General features: G+C 43.9%; 1 protein-coding gene across 1 annotated transcript in view; it reads left to right on the top strand.

The window, feature by feature from the left end:
• Positions 1-21,240, top strand: part of IGF2BP3 (insulin like growth factor 2 mRNA binding protein 3) — a 200,545-nt gene that overhangs the window by 141,662 nt on the left and 37,643 nt on the right. Inside the window, exons 4-7 of the mRNA XM_038769399.1 lie at positions 3,601-3,652; positions 3,755-3,818; positions 13,128-13,412; positions 21,105-21,239. Of these exons, the coding sequence (XP_038625327.1) occupies positions 3,601-3,652; positions 3,755-3,818; positions 13,128-13,412; positions 21,105-21,239 (536 nt within the window). The remainder of the gene's footprint in view (positions 1-3,600; positions 3,653-3,754; positions 3,819-13,127; positions 13,413-21,104; position 21,240) is intronic.

The raw sequence follows: 21,240 nt of genomic DNA, 5'->3' as shown, positions 1-21,240 counted from the left end.
TAATCAGGAAACTATCCTTTTCTTTCTCCCAAGGAGGCCAGTCTCCCCACTTTAGGCCTGGGCATGACATTCTGCATTGCGTGCGTTGATTGTCTCTTACACAGCCATGACTGTATATTTAGGATGAATTGTCTTCAAACGTACCTGGGGGTTAGGATATCCTCTTTAGGGCTCTGTGGCAGCCCAGTCCATATGATATGTTCCTAAAAGGGGCAACCCATAGGTGATTTTCCTTCAATTCGGCCTAAATAGAGCCTCCCCAGAGGCTTACTGTGGTTGAGTCTCCAGCAGCTTTTTGGACAGGTTTGCCCCGATTTTCTGGGTAAGCAGTGGGCCACCCCAGAATGATCCTTTTGTGGGTCCTGTAGGTGAAACATGGATTATTTCCTGTCGTGGGAGTTCTCCTTCAAAGGGGACGTGGGCATGCTGGCTGATCCCACCTGCCTTCCTTTCAAGATGGTGATTTTTGCATTCAACTTTATCTGTACTCCAGTTCTAGTGGAAATTGGTATAGGCAGGAAGTATTTTGGGCTTAGGGAGGAATGGGGTCTGATCCCTACCTAATTTAGGCTTCCTGTGCAGGCTGACCTTTGAGGTTCTGCCAGGACACTTCACAAGCGCTCAGTACAGTGCTCACTCAATAAATATCGCTGATTTACACCTTCAGGGGATGTCAAGAGGGGTCACTTGATGTGTGCCGCAGCAAGTAAACCTTGTATTTCATGAGTTAAGATTAATAAATGGTGCAACCTGTTTAAACAACTTATTTATTGGAGTCGCTGTACCAATTTTGATCCAGGGCTTCTAACTCCTAATGGTTGTCGAATGGTTACAATCGGGACATGACAGATTTCATTATTCTTTGGTCTGCAAGTATGCAGCCATATAAAAAGGCCGTTGATTCTCAATCTTGTTTACGATTAAGAGATTTTCCTTCTCCTGGATGTTTAGTAAATAAGAATTAGACTAATTTAAAACTGGTGAAATCACAGGCAAATAGTGAATATGTTGAATGGTTGTGAAGCTGTAAAAATGGAAAGGAGAAAGCCAGTGTTTTGGTACCAGGTTAGTAAACAGTGTAGAAGTATTTCTCAATATTTCTCATTAACTTGGAATATAAAGAACTTAATTAACACATCTATTCCTAAAGGAGTTTCATTTATTCAATATTTAATCTAAATGAAGTATAATTGTGTGCGGCATATGAGACAATATTTAATTACTGAATAGCTAAACTGCTTTAAGGTAACACATAAAAGGAAGTCGTTTAGCCTAGGTTTTAATCTAGTTGTACTTTTCCCTCAACTTTTTTTGCCTTTCACGGTTTATAAATTGAATGAATATTGTACTACAAATAGTGACATGGGGCTTGCCTTTGATTTGGAAAAGGACAGCAAACTGGCAAACAACGTCGCTGATTAACTAGCTCAGTTGAAACAATTAATCAATAGATTTATGCACAGTTTTTTGGTACTTTAGTAAAAGCTAATGGCGAACAGCTTTTAAATCTTTGACAGAATTCTTTTGTCTTCTCTTATGAGGAGGGTGAGTTGCATTTTGATGTTTTTTTAAACTGGTCTTAAAAATGTAGGTGCATATGATGCTCAGAAGCCCTAGTTTTTTGTTTTGTTTTGTTTTTAGTTTGGGACAGGTGGCTAGAATTTCCCAGGCTTTGAAAGAAGTTTTAATTGCTCTCTTCCACCATGTCTTCATTATCAGTAATGATGGTATATTGACCTTTAAACTACGCGTCAAACCATACTGTCCTACAAGTTGTTTTCTTTCCTTTTTGTGTGTGTGGGGAGGCCTGGAGGAGTGTGAATAGAAAGACTCTTCGAGTGGATTAGCTACTGTATTAGGATATGTGATTTAAAGCTAAAATATGAATCATATTATTGTGGATTGCTTTGTCTCAATTATGATTGTAATGGGAAAGGTTACCATGAAAGTCCATGAATTCAGACTCTACATTCGCGGTGATCAAGAGTGAAGTTCTACTGTATGCTGTCATGAATATAGCATTTATTGCAGAAATCTGCCAGAGGAAAATGGCTCCCCTAGGAAAAAAAAAAAGCAGGAAACGAGAGGCGAGGTACTGCCATGCTCACTGAGGGAGGAAGGTGGGGCTGGAAGGAACAAATGAGAAAATGAAGCAGAGAGGAGGGCTACAATGAGGAGATGAGGAAACCGAGGGTAGGGGACAGAAGAAGTACTGTGTCAGGAGAAGTAGGCAATCAGATTTCTCCCTCTCCCTCTCTTCTGGGTTGCCCAGAGCCTTGATTTTTCTATCTGTTCAAGCTAGAGCTGTTGAAGGAAAAATAGCTCTTCTCTGCCTCATGGTTTTTCTGCTTTGGTCGACTTCGCGTTCACCACTCCAGGAGCTAAGGATGAATCCCAGATTGTTGCGACTACGGCTATTTAAAAAAAAAAATCCACATGTTCATTATGAGAAGGAGGGGTATATTCAGTACTGAGTGACATTTAAGAATGTTTTTTTTTCAATTCACTCTTCCCTTTCAATCTAGTTGCGTTAATCTGAAGTAGAGCGGTTTTCATTCTCCGTGCAACCCAGAAGGCACATTCAGAAATACCCGCTTTAGACTGTAAGCTCCCACTCTAGACTGTAAGCTGGTTGTGGGCAGGGAACATATTGAACATATTGAACTCTCCTAAGCGCTTAGTACAGTGCTCTGCACAGTCGGCACTCAATACATACGATTGAGTGATTGGAAGCTCATAGTAGTCACCGTCCGCTGCACATTCATGCATGCACATGTCCTTGTTCCCACTCGGCCGTGTGCTGTAACCCGGCAGGCTTGTATTGTCAGCCGGACGGTCGCTAATTCCTTAACAGCGTTCTAGCCAAAACGTGGCGTTAAAACCTGTGTTGTGCCAAAGCTGAGAATGACAACTCTCAAAAGGTGTTAAAAAAAAAATACTTCCCTATGGAAAAATAGGGAAGTAGCCTTTTTTGTCTTCTAAAGATGCCTAAATATGAGAGGAGTGTTCACCTGGTAAAGTGTTTTGTTATCAAAATCATGTTTCTAATAGTATCTGTCTTAGGTTTCACAGTTTGAAAAAGGCCCCGGTAGAGCTTTGGCATTAATACTGTTTCTTCCTCTTTGCTACCCATGCCCTAGAATTTAATGTTGCATTGATGCCCATCTCCCAGTCCAAAGAGAAATTCTTTGAAATATTAAGTTCTTTGGGAAATTTGTCTTAACTTCATCTCGGTTAGTGCCGGTGTGTTTTATGGAGGGTGGGAGGGAGGAGAGAGAGAGAGCTTTCTCTTCCATTTTCTTCCAACCTTAGAAAGAAGGTACCTTTGATTTCTACATTGCTGCCAAGCTTTCATGCTTCCAGTTTAGCCAGCGGAAGCTGGATTCAAAGCCAGGGATCTAGGGATGGGCAGTAGAGAGAGCAAAAAGCAAGCTACACGTTCACCCTATGGCATCATGCCCTCAATTCTTTAGATCAAAGACCAAATAAATCTTCTGGCTCTCTTCCATTATAATGTTCTTTGTGATTAAAAATCTATTCCTGTCCTTGCTAACAATTACAGAACTCAAAATTTGTAACTTTTTCCCCTCCTTCTGATAGGTGCTGGATAGTTTATTAGCTCAATATGGAACGGTGGAGAACTGTGAGCAAGGTACTTGTGTTCTAAACTAAGTTGCTTTCAAATTTGCCAAAGGAAGATATGGAAAGGAAACTTAAGTGTTTTTTTTTGTTGTTTGCATTTTTCTCTCTCTAGTGAACACTGACACAGAGACTGCAGTAGTAAACGTAACGTACGCCAACAAGGACCAGGCTAGGCAGTAAGTACTTTTAAGAACTTTTTGCCTTGTCACTCATCTCCTAAATTACTTAAATTATTGCCGTATCAGAAGTATTTCTACTAACTTTTGTGCAGTTAGTATTAAAAGGAGGGGTGGGGGTAAGGGGATATGCAACAGTAGCCTTTCCCCCTCTCCCCACCTATTCTATGGGATTAGGAATAGAAAAGATAAGCTTTTGGATTGTTGCCAGCTTATTTTGATTTCTCCACATTGGCTGCTTTTATGAATTATGTAATTTGTTAAACTATCTAGTAAAATGTAATCTTATTTTTGTAACGTTATTTTGACTCGGGTTTGCCTGTGACTTCTGACCATCTCTTTTTTGTGTGTGTGTGTTCAAGAACTTTCATACGAAGTTTTCCATCATTTCTGGCAATCCACAGTTATAATTTAACGTGATCGACAAATGCTGCCATGCAATGGGCTCTCATAACTTCCAAATTGAGCTCCTCCCAGTTCTGAAAAATCGGTGTATCACTGTATAGATACGGTGGTTGAAAATTCCCTACAGCAGACCAATAAAATTTCAGTCGGTAGTACTTGGGAGCATGCCTAAAGTTCTTTATTTTCTTTTAAGATGGAATGGCCTCAGTTTGAATTGTAACCCATGGTCCCTCGCTGAAGTTTTGTTTACTTGAGGGATCTGATTTAGCTAGTCTGGTTCCCTTTCTCATCCAGTTGCCGCCCCCTCCCCATCTCCTTGCCCCCCTTTATACTACTGTCTTTTTCCTAGGCATAAAATACCATGTGAATTTGATTATTTTTTTTTTAACTTTGAAATTCCTGCCACCTTGTGGCTAAGTAAAATCAACAGGGTAATGTAACATAACCAGACGCAAAAATACCAAATACAAACTTTTGCAAATCCAGGTTTTTGTCTAGAGAGCATTAAGGGAGATGTGTCCCCATTTTTCCCCCCACCCCAGCTCCTTAAAGTAGTCATTCCTAAGGCAGATTTCCAACTGACCCTTCCCCAACAATAAAAACCCTAGCTGAAGCCTTCCTTTTCTTGATTGTTTTTTTTTTAAGATCCGTATCTGGAAGGTAGGGAAGTAATCTCCTTGAATTTCCCAGTTGCTGCTTTCTAGGGCCTGTCTACGTCATGGCATGAAGATGCAAACAAGAATTTATTTTATTAATAACTTTTCAATGCATTCCTGTTTACATAGTGTCTATCTCTGAAGAGCTCAGAGCATTCTTTAGACGTTATCTCATGCAGTTTTGGATCAGAGGAGATTCGCTGTATAAAATTAATCATTCATAAAGAAGATGGAAAAGAACTTTGCACAGTTAACTATTGCTTTTCCATGGAAACAGGGCAGGAGGATAGAACTACCGTGGTTATATGAAATCCACCGATAATGCCAACACCTAATTTTGTCTTTAGTTTCAGCTTCCTTTTTTTATTACAAAAAAAAAAGCAAAAATAGTCCAGTTCCGACTTAATCTATTTTCCTTGTGTAACCTCTAGTGAAAGTGCTAGGGACTGCCCATCATCTGACCATTTCATTATTTAGAGAGACCGGGAGAATAATTGAGAGTGAGTTTTAACAATTTATGGAGAAAGGGCTGTTTTTGAAGGGTGGTAGGGTAAAGCAGATGAACTAAGGAAAACTTTGACAGCTTAAATGACAAATCAAATTGGGAACAATATATGTGGATTCCAGGCTAAATGACACGATCAGAATGACAGCTTTTAGGGGCTCAGCATCTATCTACACTTAATCCAGCTTCGTGAAGAGCTGGCTTGTAAGTGGACACTGACCAAGTACATAAAACTCTAATATAATAGTAGTGATTGTGGTATTTAAGTCCTTATACTATGTTCCAAGCACTGTACTAAGCCCTGGGGTAATTACTAGAGGGTCAGATCTCACATTCTAAGTAGGAGGGAGAACAGGTTTTGAAACCCCATTTTTTTGCAGATGAGGGAACTGAGGCACAGAGAAGTTACATGACTTGATCAAGTTCGCACAGCAGGCAGGTGGTGAAGCTGGAGTTAGAACCCAGGCCTTCTGTTTTCCAGGCCCATGCTCTTTCCCCTGGACCACTCTGCTTCAAGATTTCTCGAGATAAAGTATGGTGGTAATTTGTACAAGGGACCTAGAGAAGCAGAAAAGACACTTCGTACAACTGACATTTCATTTTATGGAAGAGTAAATATATATATATTGAGTTATCGGTGCTGAAGTGTTTTCACTTCTTTCCCTGGGCAACCTGGCCGCTAGACTGCCATGATATAATAACAATAATAATAATAATGATGGTATTTGTTAAGCGCTTTCTGGTTCTTAGGTGTGATTGAATCCTTTCAAAGGAAGATAGTAAGCCAACCGGCCTCTGTTTACCTTACTTGTAAATGAGTGTTTTTCAGTCTTGTGGCGATAGCCAGTTCTGCTGTCCTGTGGGTTTTCATCATGTGGTTTGAATGGAAAGCTCTTGAAGAATTAGGGAATGGAGGGAACATTCTCTGCACACTGTTTCACCTGTCTGGAAAGATTGCAATCCAGTGTCAGAAAAAGCAGTTGCGCACATGAGCGTGATTACTTAGTACAGGGCTTTTCGCACAGTAGACGCCTGTAAATGTCATTGATTAATTCTCCTCCACACTCACTCATTCACTCGTATTTATTGAGCACTTAGTATGTGCAAAGCACCGTATTAAGCACCGGGGAGAGTGATGTATAACTAATGGATACATTCCCTGCCCACAGTGAGCTGGTTCTTTAAGAATACAGCCTCTGCATTCAATCTATTCATTCATTTAATCCTATTTATTGAGCACTTACTGTGTGCAGAGCACTGTATTAAGTGCTTGGGAGAGTACAATAATAATAACACCAATAAATAGACACATTCCCTGCCCACGACGAGCTTAGAGTGGGGGCTGAAGTTTTTTTTTTTAATGACATTTATTAAGCGCTTACTGTGTGCAAAGCACTGTTCTAAGCGCTGGGGAGGATACAAGGTGATCAGGTTGTCCCACGGGGGGCTCACAGTCTTCATCCCCATTTTCCAGGTGAGGTAACTGAGGCACAGAGAAGTTAAGTGACTTACCCAAAGTCACACAGCTGACAGTTGGCGGAACTGGGATTTGAACCCATGACCTCTGACTCCAAAGCCCGGGCTCTTTCCACTGAGCCACGCTGCTTCTCTGTTAAGTTGGCATCCTGGCCAGACGGGATAGCTTCAATGTCCAAATAACACCATGATATCTCAGGTTCTGGATCATATTTTTATTCAACTATCTCAGGCCCTCAGTTTTGCAGTCTTGTCATAGTGGGATCTTTTTTCTGAGGAGGTAGGACTGGACCAGATTCGAATCCAGTTTGTAGGTAAGCGTCTGTATTTAACAACAAACAATAATATGGGGTGGAATTATTTTTATTCCTATAAGTTGTTACGCAACTTAGAAATTCCTTGTAAATACTTCTGCTGTGAGATCGCCGGGAGCAGCAGCTGCGGTGTTTTGTACAAACACACACGCTCACCTCGAACGTTGGCGGCATGCAATCGGAGCCGGAAAATTCCCCATCTCTAGGCCCGTTCATAACCTTTGTAAGGCTGTCACTTCTTGAAACTCCCTTAAAAAAAGTTTACATTCTAATTACCGAGGGATACTTTTCCTTTGTTGCTTCGAGGATTGGAAAAAGTGTAACACACTCATGCAGTCCTCCACCTTTCATCCATTCCTTTCATCCTCTGTATTCCCCCTCAGTGTTGCTGTATCCTTCACAGGATTCCAAGACTTCCTTTAGGGCTGTGCTTTTCCTTAAGAAAAGCACATCCTTCACCCCCGACCCCAGCCCCATCACCCAGAGACCAGTTTGCTTACTTTTGAAGAAAAACAACTTGGGAAGAATTATGCAAGGTTGGGAAAGTGATGGAAAGAGCTGATGGAAACCCAAAGGAAGCAGGAATTTTGGCCCTTGCTAAATTTAGAATCTTAGTCCGGCAAGGAGCCTCTAGAGCCTTCCATCGAAACCATTCGTGGCAGTCAATTGTCTTATTTTTAATATGATGTCCAGGTAGTGGAGAGTCCATTCTCTGTGCAAAAAAAAAAATCTGATCCTCTCCCCTGTGGTCCAGTGTTTAATCACCAATACAGTCAATTGTGTCTGAGCTCTCTTGTTGCAGCTAAGCTCATTTGCTCTTGCTTGCTCCCGATCGTAACAACTTTATATGCTGTAAGACCTTATAGTCATCTCATCTCCACACTAAACAACCCAAATCATTTAATTTCTCCTCAAAGAGGCCATTTTCCCCCCAATCACATTTATTACCCTTCAATAAATACTCCCCTGATTCTCAACATCCTTTTTAAAATGTGGACTCTGTAACTGTGCACAGTCTGACAAACGGGGAGTGTAGTTAAGAGATGGCTTCTCAGGTCATGAACATCACATTACCCTTAATAGATTTATTCTGTCGTACTTTTTGAGTACTTACTGTGTGTCGAGCACTGTACTAAACACTTGGGAGAGTACACTACAACAATAAATAGACACATCCCCAGGGTCAGGTTAGCTTGCTGTATCCTACTTGGGTCGAGTCACACAGCGACTCCCGTTGCTCAGCCAGGCAGCCACGCATTTTGCATCTGTGCAGATTTTAAGATTCCCCATTCGCACTTGATCCTGTTGAATAGGATCCCAGTTAAGACCCGCTCCTTCAATTTATCGAGGACACTTTAAATTCGCTGTCCTCGTCTCCTTAGTGCTTAGCCACATCCCCCAGATTAATGCATACTGATCATGCATTAATGATCATGCTCTGTGTCTTCATCCGGGACATCGCTCAAACATAGCCAGTAAAAAACTGGAAATTGGCCCGTGGGTGAACTCCAAGAGGACACCATTGTTCACCTCTTGTTGGCCTGGAGTCAGTTATTTTTTTTTTATTTTTATTTTTAAGTGTCCTTTAGGGATGAACTTGTTTTGCCTGGGTCATTGACTCCCAACTTGGAACACCCCAATCGGGGGCACCATTTTAGATGCTTCTATCTAGGCTCCAAAGGGCTTTTGAACTTGCAAGCCAGTGTCCCCAGATCTGCGCACTCAGACGTCACAATTTAGGAGTAGTTGGGGAAGACCAAAAGTTTTCAGGACAGAACTGACAGTTTCCCCAGATTGCCCCAGTGTTGTGGGGAAGCACTGACTGAAAGTTTTCCCAGTCGATGACCCACCTTTGAAATGCTGGTGTCCGTACTGTTCTCCCGCATCCTACTCTGCCAGCCCGGCTGGTGATTTAGAGCTCACCTCCTCCAGGAGGCTTTTCCAGACTGAGCCCCTTCCTTCCTCTCCCCCTCACCCCTCTCTAGATCTTCCCCATCTTACCTCCTTCCCTTCCCCACATATATGTATATATGTTTGTACATATTTATTACTCTATTTATTTATCTTGTACATATCTATTCTATTTATTTTATTTTGTTAGTATGTTTGGTTTCATTCTCCGTCTCCCCCTTCTAGACTGTGAGCCTGCTGTTGGGTAGGGACTGTCTCTTGTGTTGCCGACTTGTACTTCCCAAGCGCTTAGTCCAGTGCTCTGCACACAGTAAGCGCTCAATAAATACGATTGATTGATTGATTCCCCTGAGGACAGCTGAGTAGAGGTGAAAGCCAGAAAGGTGGGGAGGGAGGAACCAGGATGAGACGCTTGAAAAGCTCAAAATCTTACCTGCCGGTCAGATGGTGGCTTGAACCACCATCCTCCTTGTTTTGGTCCTCCTGCAGTCACCAAAGTGTTAGTAATGTCTTCGTGGGACAGTTCCTGCTTAAAGTTCTATTTTGCTGCCGCAGATTTGGGTTAAAAAACCCAATTTTCCAAGTCTTTCAAAGTCCTTTCTCCTTTAATCTGGATCCTCTCTGCTTTTTGGGCCTCCTGTATTTCTTAGGCCCAACAAGCAGAAGGTAATCTTCACTTTCAAAATGACAGTACCTTACCTACCTAGTTTTCCTACTTGTCTTCCCTGAACATCCTTGATTCCATGTCATCCAGATGGTGAGCCGTGATTTCATATCCTAGTGAAGTCAAGGGTAGTGCTTCCCGAGTACCCCCAGTCACTCCTCCTTGTCATCTGCGCCATCATGCATTTGGTGGGGAGGTAGAAGGGAGGAAGGACCAGTGTTTGAAAAGCATGTACATGTCCTGAAAAGTTATAGCTTTCTTTTCTGTTCCCCTCCCAGCCCTTCCCACATCATTGCATATAATAATGGCATTTATTAAGCACTTACTGTGTGCAAAGCACTCTTCTAAGTGCTGGGGAGGTTACAAGGGGATCAGGTTGTCCCACGGGGGGCTCACAGTCTTAATCCCCATTTTCCAGGTGAGGTAACTGAGGCACAGAGAAGTGAAGTGACTTGCCCAGAGTCAAACAGCTGACAATCGGCAGAGCCGGGATTTGAACCCATGACCTCTGACTCCAAAACCCGGGCTCTTTCCACTGAGCCACGCATTGCATATCTTCTCCTCCTCCCCGCCCCGCTTCCCCTTTTATGGTATTTAAAGCACTTACTATGTGCCATCATCATCATCGATCGTATTTATTGAGCGCTTACTATGTGCAGAGCTCTGTACTAAGCGCTTGGGAAGTACAAATTGGCAACATATAGAGACGGTCCCTACCCAACAGTGGGCTCACAGTCTAAAAGAGGGAGACAGAGAACAAAACCAAACATACTAACAAAATAAAATAAGCACTGGGGTAGATAAAAGATAATCAGGTTGGACCCAGTCCCTGTCCCATATGGGGCTCACAGTCTTAATCCCCATTTTACAGATGAGGTAACCGAGACACAGAGAAGTGAACTGACTTGCCTAAGGTCACACAGCGGAGAAGTGGCAGAGTCGGGATTAGAACCCAGGTCCTTGTGTCTCCCATGCTGTATCAGCTAGGCCATGCTGCTGCTTTTATTGATCCACCTCCTAGAAATATAACTTAAAGTTCTCACCAGGTTAACACCCTCACTGCCCGGTCCCCAGACTTCCCTTTCTTTGTGAGACCATTTGCTCAGTATCCAGCACTCGGGTTTAGCATTACCATGTCCATCTTGCTTTTGTTTTTAGTTTCTTTTTAAACAAAGCTAATCTAAATTTCCCTGACGTCCTAAGGGCTGTCCGTGACTATCCTTTGCAACCTTCCCTTAAAACCAACCCAACCCTGGGCTTCGTGATGTAAATAACATGAAGCAGCGTGGCTCGGTGGGAAGAGCACGGGCTTTGGAGTCGGAAGTCATGGGTTCAAATCCCGGCTCTGCCAATTGTCAGCTGTGTGACTTTGGGCAAGTCACTTAACTTCTCTGGGCCTCAGTTACCTCATCTGTAAAATGGGGATGAAGACTGTGAGCCCCACGTGGAATAACCCGATCACCTTGTATACCCCAGTGCTTAGAACAGTGCTTTGCACATAGTAAGCGCTTAACAAATGCCATTATTATTATTATTATGAATCAGAGGGACTTGGGTTCTAATTCCGGCTCTGCTACTTGTCTGCTGTGTGAATTTAGGCAAGTCACTTCACTTCTCTGTGCCCGTTACCTCATCTGTAAAATAGGGATTAAGACCTTGAGTCCCACGTGGGACAGGGATTGTGTCCAACTCTTATGTACCCCAACTCTTAGAACAGTGCTGGGCACAAAACAAGCACTTAACATACTATTATTATTATTATTATTATTATTATTATTATTATGATGAAACAGGGAATCAGGAGACCAGGGTCTTAGGCCTGGCTCCACCTCTTGCCTGCCTGTGTCCCTGGGCAAGTCACATAAATATCTTTGGGCTTCTCAACTCCACTAAGGGGTGGGAACTAATATGGGGAAAACAGAAATACCTGTCTCCCTTCCTCTTAAACTGTGGGAGCCCTGAGTGAGACAGCGACTGTCTTGTTTATCAGCACTTAGCACAGTGCCTGCCACATATTAAGCGTTAATAAAACAATCATTAAATGCCCATTGCCCTCTTCGTTGATCCTTACCTTTTTCTTTCTTGAGTTTGTCTCTGATAGGCACAGTGTTCAGAAATTGTATTCTCAGGACCTAGTGAGAAGTGTACTCTTTGGGTTTTCTTTTTTTTCCCCCTCCCCTTTTTTAGTGTGGGTTGGGGAGAGAGGTTATAAAGATATAACTTCTCTCTTCCCACCCCACACTAAAATCTACACAATGGAGGGAAACCTGAAATAGCCACGGACTGTAAATTTCAAAGAGTAGCAGCATGCTCTCTGAGGGCTGGGACTCAGGACTGGGGTTCGAAAAGACCGGGGTTCTAATCCTGCCTCCGTCACTTATCATCTCTGGGCCTCAGTTACCTCATCTGTAAAAAGAGGATTAAAACTGTGAGCCCCGTGTGGGACAGTTGTTGCCAACTTGTACTTCCCAAGCGCTTGGTACAGTGCTCTGCACACAGTAAGCGCTCAATAAATACGATTGATGATGATGATGACAGCCTCATTTGCTTGTATTTACCTCAATGCTTAATACAGTTCCTGTCACATACTAAGTGCTTAACACATACCATTAAAAAAAAAATTTGATCAGTTAGGGGTCAAGATTTACATTTATTTTAATCATTTTTCTCCTGTAAGGCCAGGCTTATTTCTTTTTTTAAAAAAAAATTCTCCCATTCCGCCTCTCCTGTTACCAGGTAATGAACACATCTTCTATTGTTGCTAATTCAGTAATTTGTTTCGACGACGTCTGTGGGTTACAATTCGATTCCATTTTTGTTAGGATGTTTGGTTTTGTTCTCTGTCTCCCCCTTTTAGACTGTGAGCCCACTGTTGGGTAGGGACTGTATATGTTGCCAACTTGTCCTTCCCAAGCGCTTAGTACAGTGCTCTGCACACAGTAAGGGCTCAATAAATACGATCGATTGATTGATTACAAGAGGTCGGGTGATGCTTTTTGGGGGGGATTGAGTTTGAGTAGCCCTGGAGACTTCTCCTGGCTTGTCCAAGCAATCACTGACAGTCCCAGTGGTTACATGAGGTGAGTGAGGAACTCTGCAACGTATAGTGTGGCATCCAGACTAAAGCGGGAACTGTGGCCTCTTCATGGGAAGGGTAAACCTTCATCGCTGCTCTTTGTTGTCGTGAAGGTCCCTGGAATCAGGATCCTTGAATGCCGAGCTTGTAAGGTCCGGCTTCGTCGCTGTTTAAATGGCACCTTTCTCACAACGCGCTCACCTCCCCTCATCCCACCGTTGAGAGTTAAACCTGCGTGTGTGTGACTTTTTATTTTTTTTTCCTTCCCCCCCCACCGCTTCTTCCCCTCGGTGCAAATTCAGAGCAATAGAAAAGTTGAATGGCTTCCAGCTGGAGAACTACGCTTTGAAAGTCGCCTACATCCCGGACGAGATGGCGGCCCAGCAGCCCCCGCAGCCGCACCCCCCAGGGCGCCGGGGGTTCGGGCAGCGGGGTCCGCAGCGCCAGGGATCCCCCGGAGCCGCCGTGAGGCAGAAGCCCCAGTCGGACGTGCCTTTACGCATGCTGGTCCCCACCCAGTTCGTCGGAGCCATCATAGGCAAGGAAGGCGCAACCATCCGAAACATCACTAAGCAGACGCAGTCCAAGTGAGTCGTTGCGGCTTTACTCGCCGATGGGCTTTAAATTTGGCTTCTTGACGACAGAAAGGTGGGAAAGGGTGGGAAAGGTTTTCGCCTCCCCTCGTAAAACATCAGGGATGGACTTCCTGTGGGTGATCACTGAAACTTGGAGCCCGTCAACCCCGCTTTGTTGTAAACCTGAAGCTCTATTTTAATGGTATTCATTCAATCATATTTATTGAGCACTTACTCTGTGCAGAGCATGCTACTGAGAACAGTATAACAATAAACAGACATATTCCCTGCCCACAGTGAGCTTACAGCCAGAGGATGAGCGTGTGCCAGGCACTATACTAGACTCTGGGGTAATAATAATAATAATGATGATGATGCTGGTATTTGTTAAGCACTTCCTCTGTGCAGAGCATGCTACTAAGCACTTGGGAGAGAACGGTATAAAAATAAACAGACGTATTCCCTGCCCACAGTGAGCTTACAGCCAGAGGATGAGCGTGTGCCAGGCACTATACTAGACTCTGGGGTAATAATAATAATGATGATGATGATGATGTTGATATTTGTTAAGCACTTCCTCTGTGCAGAGCATGCTACTAAGCACTTGGGTGAGAACAGTATAACAATAAACAGACACATTCCCTGCCCACAGTGAGCTTACAGCCAGAGGATGAGCGTGTGCCAGGCACTATACTAGACTCTGGGGTAATAATAATAATGATGATGATGATGATGTTGATATTTGTTAAGCACTTACTCTGTGCAGAGCATGCTACTAAGCACTTGGGAGAGAACAGTATAACAATAAACAGACACATTCCCTGCCCACAGTGAGCTTACAGCCAGAGGATGAGCGTGTGCCAGGCACTATACTAGACTCTGGGGTAATAATAATAATAATGATGATGATGATGTTGGTATTTGTTAAGCACTTCCTCTGTGCAGAGCATGCTACTAAGCACTTGGGAGAGAACAGTATAACAATAAACAGACACATTCCCTGCCCACAGTGAGCTTACAGCCAGAGGATGAGCGTGTGCCAGGCACTATACTAGACTCTGAGGTAATAATAATAATAATGATGATGATGATGGTATTTGTTAAGCACTTCCTCTGTGCAGAGCATGCTACTGAGCACTTGGGAGAGAACAGTATAACAATAAACATACATATTCCCTGCCCACAGTGAGCTTACAGCCAGAGGATGAGCGTGTGCCAGGCACTATACTAGACTCTGGGGTAATAATAGTAATAATAATGATGATGCTGTTGGTATTTGTTAAGCACTTCCTCTGTGCAGAGCATGCTACTAAGCACTTGAGAGAGAACAGTATAACAATAAACAGACACATTCCCTGCCCACAGTGAGCTTACAGCCAGAGGATGAGCGTGTGCCAGGCACTATACTAGACTCTGGGGTAATAATAATAATAATGATGATGATGTTGGTATTTGTTAAGCACTTCCTCTGTGCAGAGCATGCTACTGAGCACTTGGGAGAGAACAGTATAACAATAAACATACATATTCCCTGCCCACAGTGAGCTTACAGCCAGAGGATGAGCGTGTGCCAGGCACTATACTAGACTCTGGGGTAATAATAGTAATAATAATGATGATGCTGTTGGTATTTGTTAAGCACTTCTTCTGTGCAGAGCATGCTACTAAGCACTTGGGAGAGAACAGTATAACAATAAACAGACATATTCCCTGCCCAGTGAGCTTACAGCCAGAGGATGAGTGTGTGCCAGGCACTATACTAGACTCTGGGATGATAATAATAATGATGATGATGATGTTGGTATTTGTTAAGCACTTAGTCTGTGCAGAGCATGCTACTAAGCACTTGGGAGGGAACAGTATAAAAATAAACAGACATATTCCCTGCCCACAGTGAGCTTACAGCCAGAGGATGAGCATGTGCCAGGCACTATACTAGACTCTGGGGTAATAATAATAATGATGATGATGATGATGTTGGTATTTGTTAAGCACTTCCTCTGTGCAGAGCATGCTACTAAGCACTTGGGAGAGAACAGTATAACAATAAACAGACATATTTCCTGCCCACAGTGAGCTTACAGCCAGAGGATGAGCATGTGCCAGGCACTATACTAGACTCTGGGGTAATAATAATAATAATGATGATGATTTGGTATTTGTTAATCACTTACTCTGTACAGAGCATGCTACTAAGCACTTGGGAGGGAACAGTATAACAATAAACAGGCATATTCCCTGCCCACAGTGAGCTTACAGCCAGAGGATGAGCGTGTGCCAGGCATTATACTAGACTCTGGGGTAATAATAGTAATAATAACGATGATGCTGTTGGTATTTGTTAAGCACTTACTCTGTGCAGAGCATGCTACTAAGCACTTGGGAGAGAACAGTATAAAAATAAACAGACATATTCCCTGCCCACAGTGAGATTACAGCCAGAGGATGAGCGTGTGCCAGGCACTATACTAGACTCTGGGGTAATAATAATAATGATGATATTATGATGTTGATATTTGTTAAGCACTTACTCTGTGCAGAGCATGCTACTAAGCACTTGGGAGAGAACAATATAACAATAGACATATTCCCTGCCCACAGTGAGATTACAGCCAGAGGATGAGCGTGTGCCAGGCACTATACTAGACTCTGGGGTAATAATAATAATGATGATGATGATGATGTTGGTATTTGTTAAGCACTTCCTCTGTGCAGAGCATGCTACTAAGCACTTGGGAGAGAACAGTATAACAATAAACAGACATATTCCCTGCCCACAGTGAGCTTACAGCCAGAGGATGAGCGTGTGCCAGGTGCTATACTAGACTCTGGGGTAATAATAATAATAATGATGATGATGCTGTTGGTATTGGTTAAGCCCTTCCTCTGTGCAGAGCATGCTACTAAGCACTTGGGAGAGAACAGTATAACAATAAACAGACATATTCCCTGCCCACAGTGAGCTTACAGCCAGAGGATGAGCGTGTGCCAGGTGCTATACTAGACTCTGGGGTAATAATAATAATAATGATGATGATGTTGGTATTTGTTAAGCACTTACTATGTGCCAAGCACTGTTCTATGCACTGGAGGGGATACAAGGTAATCAGATTGTCCCACGTAGGGTTCACAGTCTTCATCCCCATTTTACAGATGAGGGAACTGAGGCCCAGAGAAGTGAAGTGACCTGCCCAAAGTCACACAGCAGACAAGTGGCGGTGCCGGGATGAGAACCCACGATCTCTGACTCCCAAGCCCAGGCTCTTTCCACCGAGCCACGCTGCTTCTCTACATGGACACAGTCCATTTTTCTACACGGGCTCACAGTCCATTTTACCGTGGAAGCCCAGGGAAGTTAAGTGACTTGCACAAGGTCACTCAGCAGACATGTGGCGGAGCCAAGATTAGAACCCAGGTCTTCTGACTCCTGGGCTCTGTTCTTTACACCCAGCCGCCCTGCTTCCCTAAAATTCTCCCACAGAGGAAACCCAGAAGAGCTGCTGTGTTTGCACATAGAAAGGATTTTCAAATTTTGCCCCGTCCCCTCCTCCCTCTTATCTTCTGGCCACAGCTGCTTACCATTGCAGCTGCTGGAGAATCGAGCTGTCTGTGTGACACCTCCCAACTTGTTTCCGGCCCTCTCCCAATGTCCTTCCTGACATCAAGGGGTGATTGAGATGTCCCTGCCACCTTCCTGTCTACGAGCTAACAGGACCACAAAATGCTCCTCCGGGTCTAGGCGAACAGACCACTTTTTGTCTTGTGGCTAACCCCAGTTGAGTCAGGATAAGGAGGGCATCTTTTTTGGTGCCCCGGGGCCGGTCGCTGATGGTGGTCTGGCAGACAGCCTCGGTCTCGAAGAGGCCAAGAGCGGTGATGATTTGCACTAGCCCACCAGAAGCCCCTGACTGAGAATCACGGCTTTTCACCCTCTGGTGCTCGTGCCCGAGGTCCTCTCCCCGGAGAGGAGGCCGATGCAGTAATCCAGTCAGGATAGGATGAGAGATTGAACCAACAGGTTTGGATGGAGAGGAAAGGGCGGATCTTGGCGATGGTGCGGAGGTGAGACCAGCAGGATTTGGTGACAGATTGGACGTGAGAGGTGAACGAGAGAGCGGAGTTGAGGATGACACCAAGGTTGCGGGCTTGTGAGACGGGAAGGATGGTGGTGCCGTCTACAGTGATGGGAAAGTCAGGGAGAGGGCAGGGTTTGGGAGGGAAGATAAGGAGTTGTACCTATAGAATGAAAATCCCCCTCCCTCTCGGAGTTTACGTATAAGGAATTTAGGGTGGAGGGAAGCAGAAAGGAGGTAGGTGTATTCTGAAACCCACACCCTCTAAATGGTGGGCCTTTTTTTTTTTAATGGTATTTAAGTTCTTACTATGTGCCGGGTACTGTGCTTAGTGCTGGAGTAGATACAAGATAAGTTGGACGTGGGTTCTGCTTTTCTGTGATGATAATAGCAGTACTAATTGTGGTATTCATTCATTCAGTCGTATTTATTGAGCGCTTACTGCGTGCAGAGCACTGTACTAAGCCCTTGGAAAGTACAATTCTGCAACATCTAGAGACAGTTCCTACCCAACAGTGGGCTCACAGTCTAGAAGGGGGAGACAGACAGCAAAACAGAACAAGTAGGCAGGTGTCAATTCCATCAAAATAAATAGAATTATAGATATATTTGCTAAGCGCGACGTGCCAGGCGCTGTTCTGAGCACTGGGGGAGTTATAAGATATTCAGGTTGGACACAGTCCCTGTCCCACATGGGGCGTTCAGTCTGAATCGCCATTTTGCAGATGCGGGAACTGAGGCACAGAGAAGTGAAGCGACTTGCCCAAGGTCACACAGCAGGCAAGTGGCAGGGCTGGGATTAGAATTCAGATCCTTTTGACTCGTGCTCTATCCACTAGGCCATGCAGCTTCTGTGGTAATTTCCCAAGTGCTCACTACAGTATGCGGCACTTAGGTGCTCAATAAATACCATTCCTCTTGCTTGTTTAGGTCACAGTACCTTGATGAGTCATGTGCCTGTGGGCTTCTCTGATTGTTTTAATTTTTTTTTTTTTAAACTCTGAAAAATTTGTTGGGGTGCCACGGGCTGGAAAAGATGGGAGCAGGAGGTGAAGCGGGAGATACGGGGGGAGAAAAAGGAGGTGTAGAGGCTTTATTCCTTCCAACGATTCATTTCCTTTGTCCTGCCACAGGATTTAATTAACTTTTGCCACAAAAATCAGTCATTATTTTCCCCTGTGGTTTCTGGAGTAGTCTCAGATGGCCGGCCTAATCAGTGCATAACATTCTCTGCCCTCAAGGGATTCCCCCCAGTAAATAATCTCCATCCTGGCAAAGGGATGGAAATATACTGGCGGCCGAGGTGGTGTGGCACATCACAAAAACCGGACCGTGTTTGAAATTCAAATATCGTGCGAGGCACCAGAAGCCGGGGTTATCCTGCCACCTCTTGAGCAGGAATACCCCGTTGATGCTTTTTTCATAGTTCAGACTGGACGGAGTGGCTACAGAACAGTGGTTTGCGGGGTTCTGCTCCCTCACTTCAGTTCTGGCTCTTGATCAGCAGAGCTCCAGGAAGAGGATGCTATCTTAATCTCGAGTTCCGTATTTGGGTCACTTGGTCGTATGAATGCGTGCAGTGAAGATGTCACCATGCCTCTCATAAATTACTTGGCTTTTTTTCTCCTCCAGTACCCTCTCCCAACCCCCCTAGTCTCTTGGAAGCGAGTGGATTATGTGACTAGCATTTCTTTTTTTTTTTTTAAATCTTCCGTCCTTCGCCTCTCCATCTCCAACTCCTCTCCTGGTGACTCTGGGAGTAGATGTGATTCTGCAAGCCTCTGCTTGTGTCTCACCAACTTGCTAGGAAAGGGGTGGACGAGAGACTGTGAGCCCACTGTTGGGTAGGGACTGTCTCTATGTGTTGCCAGTTTGTACTTCCCAAGCGCTTAGTACAGTGCTCTGCACACAGTAAGCGCTCAATAAATACGATTGATTGATTGATTGAGAGAGAGCTGGCTCTTCACTTTAGCATCAAAGCCAGTTGGGCCTGTCAAATCCCTGACTTCAGTCCCTCGTTTCTGTTTCCCAGTAATCTGGGGGAAAACCCACGTTATAAAGCTTGGCACCTCCACCCCGAAGATGTGCCATGCACCTCTTTTGGCAGAATTGGCATCTGCTGAACAGAAGGCGCTCTGGAAATGTCTTTTAAAAGTGTATCTGTGAGTCAAGATCGAGGAATAGGTATTTGGTGACTCTTTACGAGGGGAAAAGTAGAGGGTAGGGTAGTTGGGACCATTCTCAACACACCCCCTCTTCTCCTTCTTACCCCCCAACCCCCTGCCCACCAAAAAAAAAAAGTCTGCTGCCCTGCTCTTTTTTGCAGAGGCAGATTTCAGCTCTTCAGGAGGGTTTCTGAAAAGGATTGTAGGGTCAGAGTCATGCCATTGGTCCACATAGGGAAAACCAAAGCTTGGGAGCTTGAGAAGCAGCGTGGCTCAGTGGAAAGAGCACGGGTTTGGGAGCCAGAGGTCATGGGTTCTAATCCCGGCTCTGCCACTTGTCAGCTGTGTGACTCTGGGCAGGTCACTTAACTTCTCTGTGCTTGTTACCTCATCTGTAAAATGGGGATGAAGACTGTGATTAAGACTGTGAGCCCCGCGTGGGACAACCTGATCACCTTGTATCCCCCCCAGCGCTTAGAACAGTGCTCTGTACATAGTAAGCATTTAACAAATGCTATTATTATTATTATTATTATTATTATTATTATATCAGCGCAAAGGGAGGAATGCTCCCTGACCCCATGAGTTCTATTCTGAAGCAGTGTGGTCACAAAACTAATGAGGGAGAAATCTCAGAGAGGAATTAACTGGAAATGTGGTAGTAGTCCTGTAGTCTTGTTTTTCCCATGCTGTTCACCTCTCCCAACTTTCCCCGCCAGCTCCGTTCCTTTTTTCTTTTTTTAAAAAAAAAGCTCTCTCCAATTCCACCCAGAAATTAAAATGGGTTTTTCCACTAGGAAAAAGACACAGAATTTTTTTTATTGGTGGGTGGTTCCCATGAATTTGATAGATACTCTCATTGCTCCTTTTTTGCAGTGCACAAAAAAGTAGATCATATACTTTTTTGCTGTTACTGGGGAGTATTCTAGGAAGTTTGGAAAGCAGTATATTCCCACGTGGGAGTCTTGTATGTATTAGAATGCAAGGATAGCACTGAAGGGGGTTTTTCAAGCATAAGTATATAGAAGAAGAGCAGGTGAGGATGCAAACAAGGCTCTGGACAATTTGTGAGGTAAAGAAACAGGGTTTGGGGGAAGGTTGGTAAATAGAGCGTAGTTTAAAAAAAAATTAAATGAGCAGTGGTGAAATCAGTGATTTCAGCTTGAAAAAGTAGGCCCCCAAAAGTTTGTGCATCGCTGTTTTAAACCAAAGAGGAGCTTCTTCTTCATTGGATATTTTGAGTATCGGTGTGTAGTTATTTTGATGTATAATAACTCAACAACTAGCTTAAGAAATCCTGCTATAGGTTGATATTGATAATTGATAAGCGCTTAGTACAGTGCTCTGCACACAGTAAGCGCTCAATAAATATGATTGATTGATTGATAATTCCTGCTGTGGTTACTAAGAATAGACCAGTGCTTTTTGCTCACCTTTTCTTCCATTGTTATTGCTCCCACTTGAAGAATTGATATTCATCGTAAAGAAAATGCAGGTGCCGCTGAGAAGCCAATTACTATCCACTCTACGCCCGAAGGCTGCTCGACAGCATGTAAAATTATTATGGAGATTATGCAAAAGGAAGCTCAAGATACAAAATTG

Source organism: Tachyglossus aculeatus, chromosome 2 (genome assembly GCF_015852505.1).
Source record: "Tachyglossus aculeatus isolate mTacAcu1 chromosome 2, mTacAcu1.pri, whole genome shotgun sequence".
NCBI classification, from domain to species: Eukaryota; Metazoa; Chordata; class Mammalia; order Monotremata; family Tachyglossidae; genus Tachyglossus; species Tachyglossus aculeatus.
This window is presented reverse-complemented; position numbering and strand designations above follow the sequence as displayed.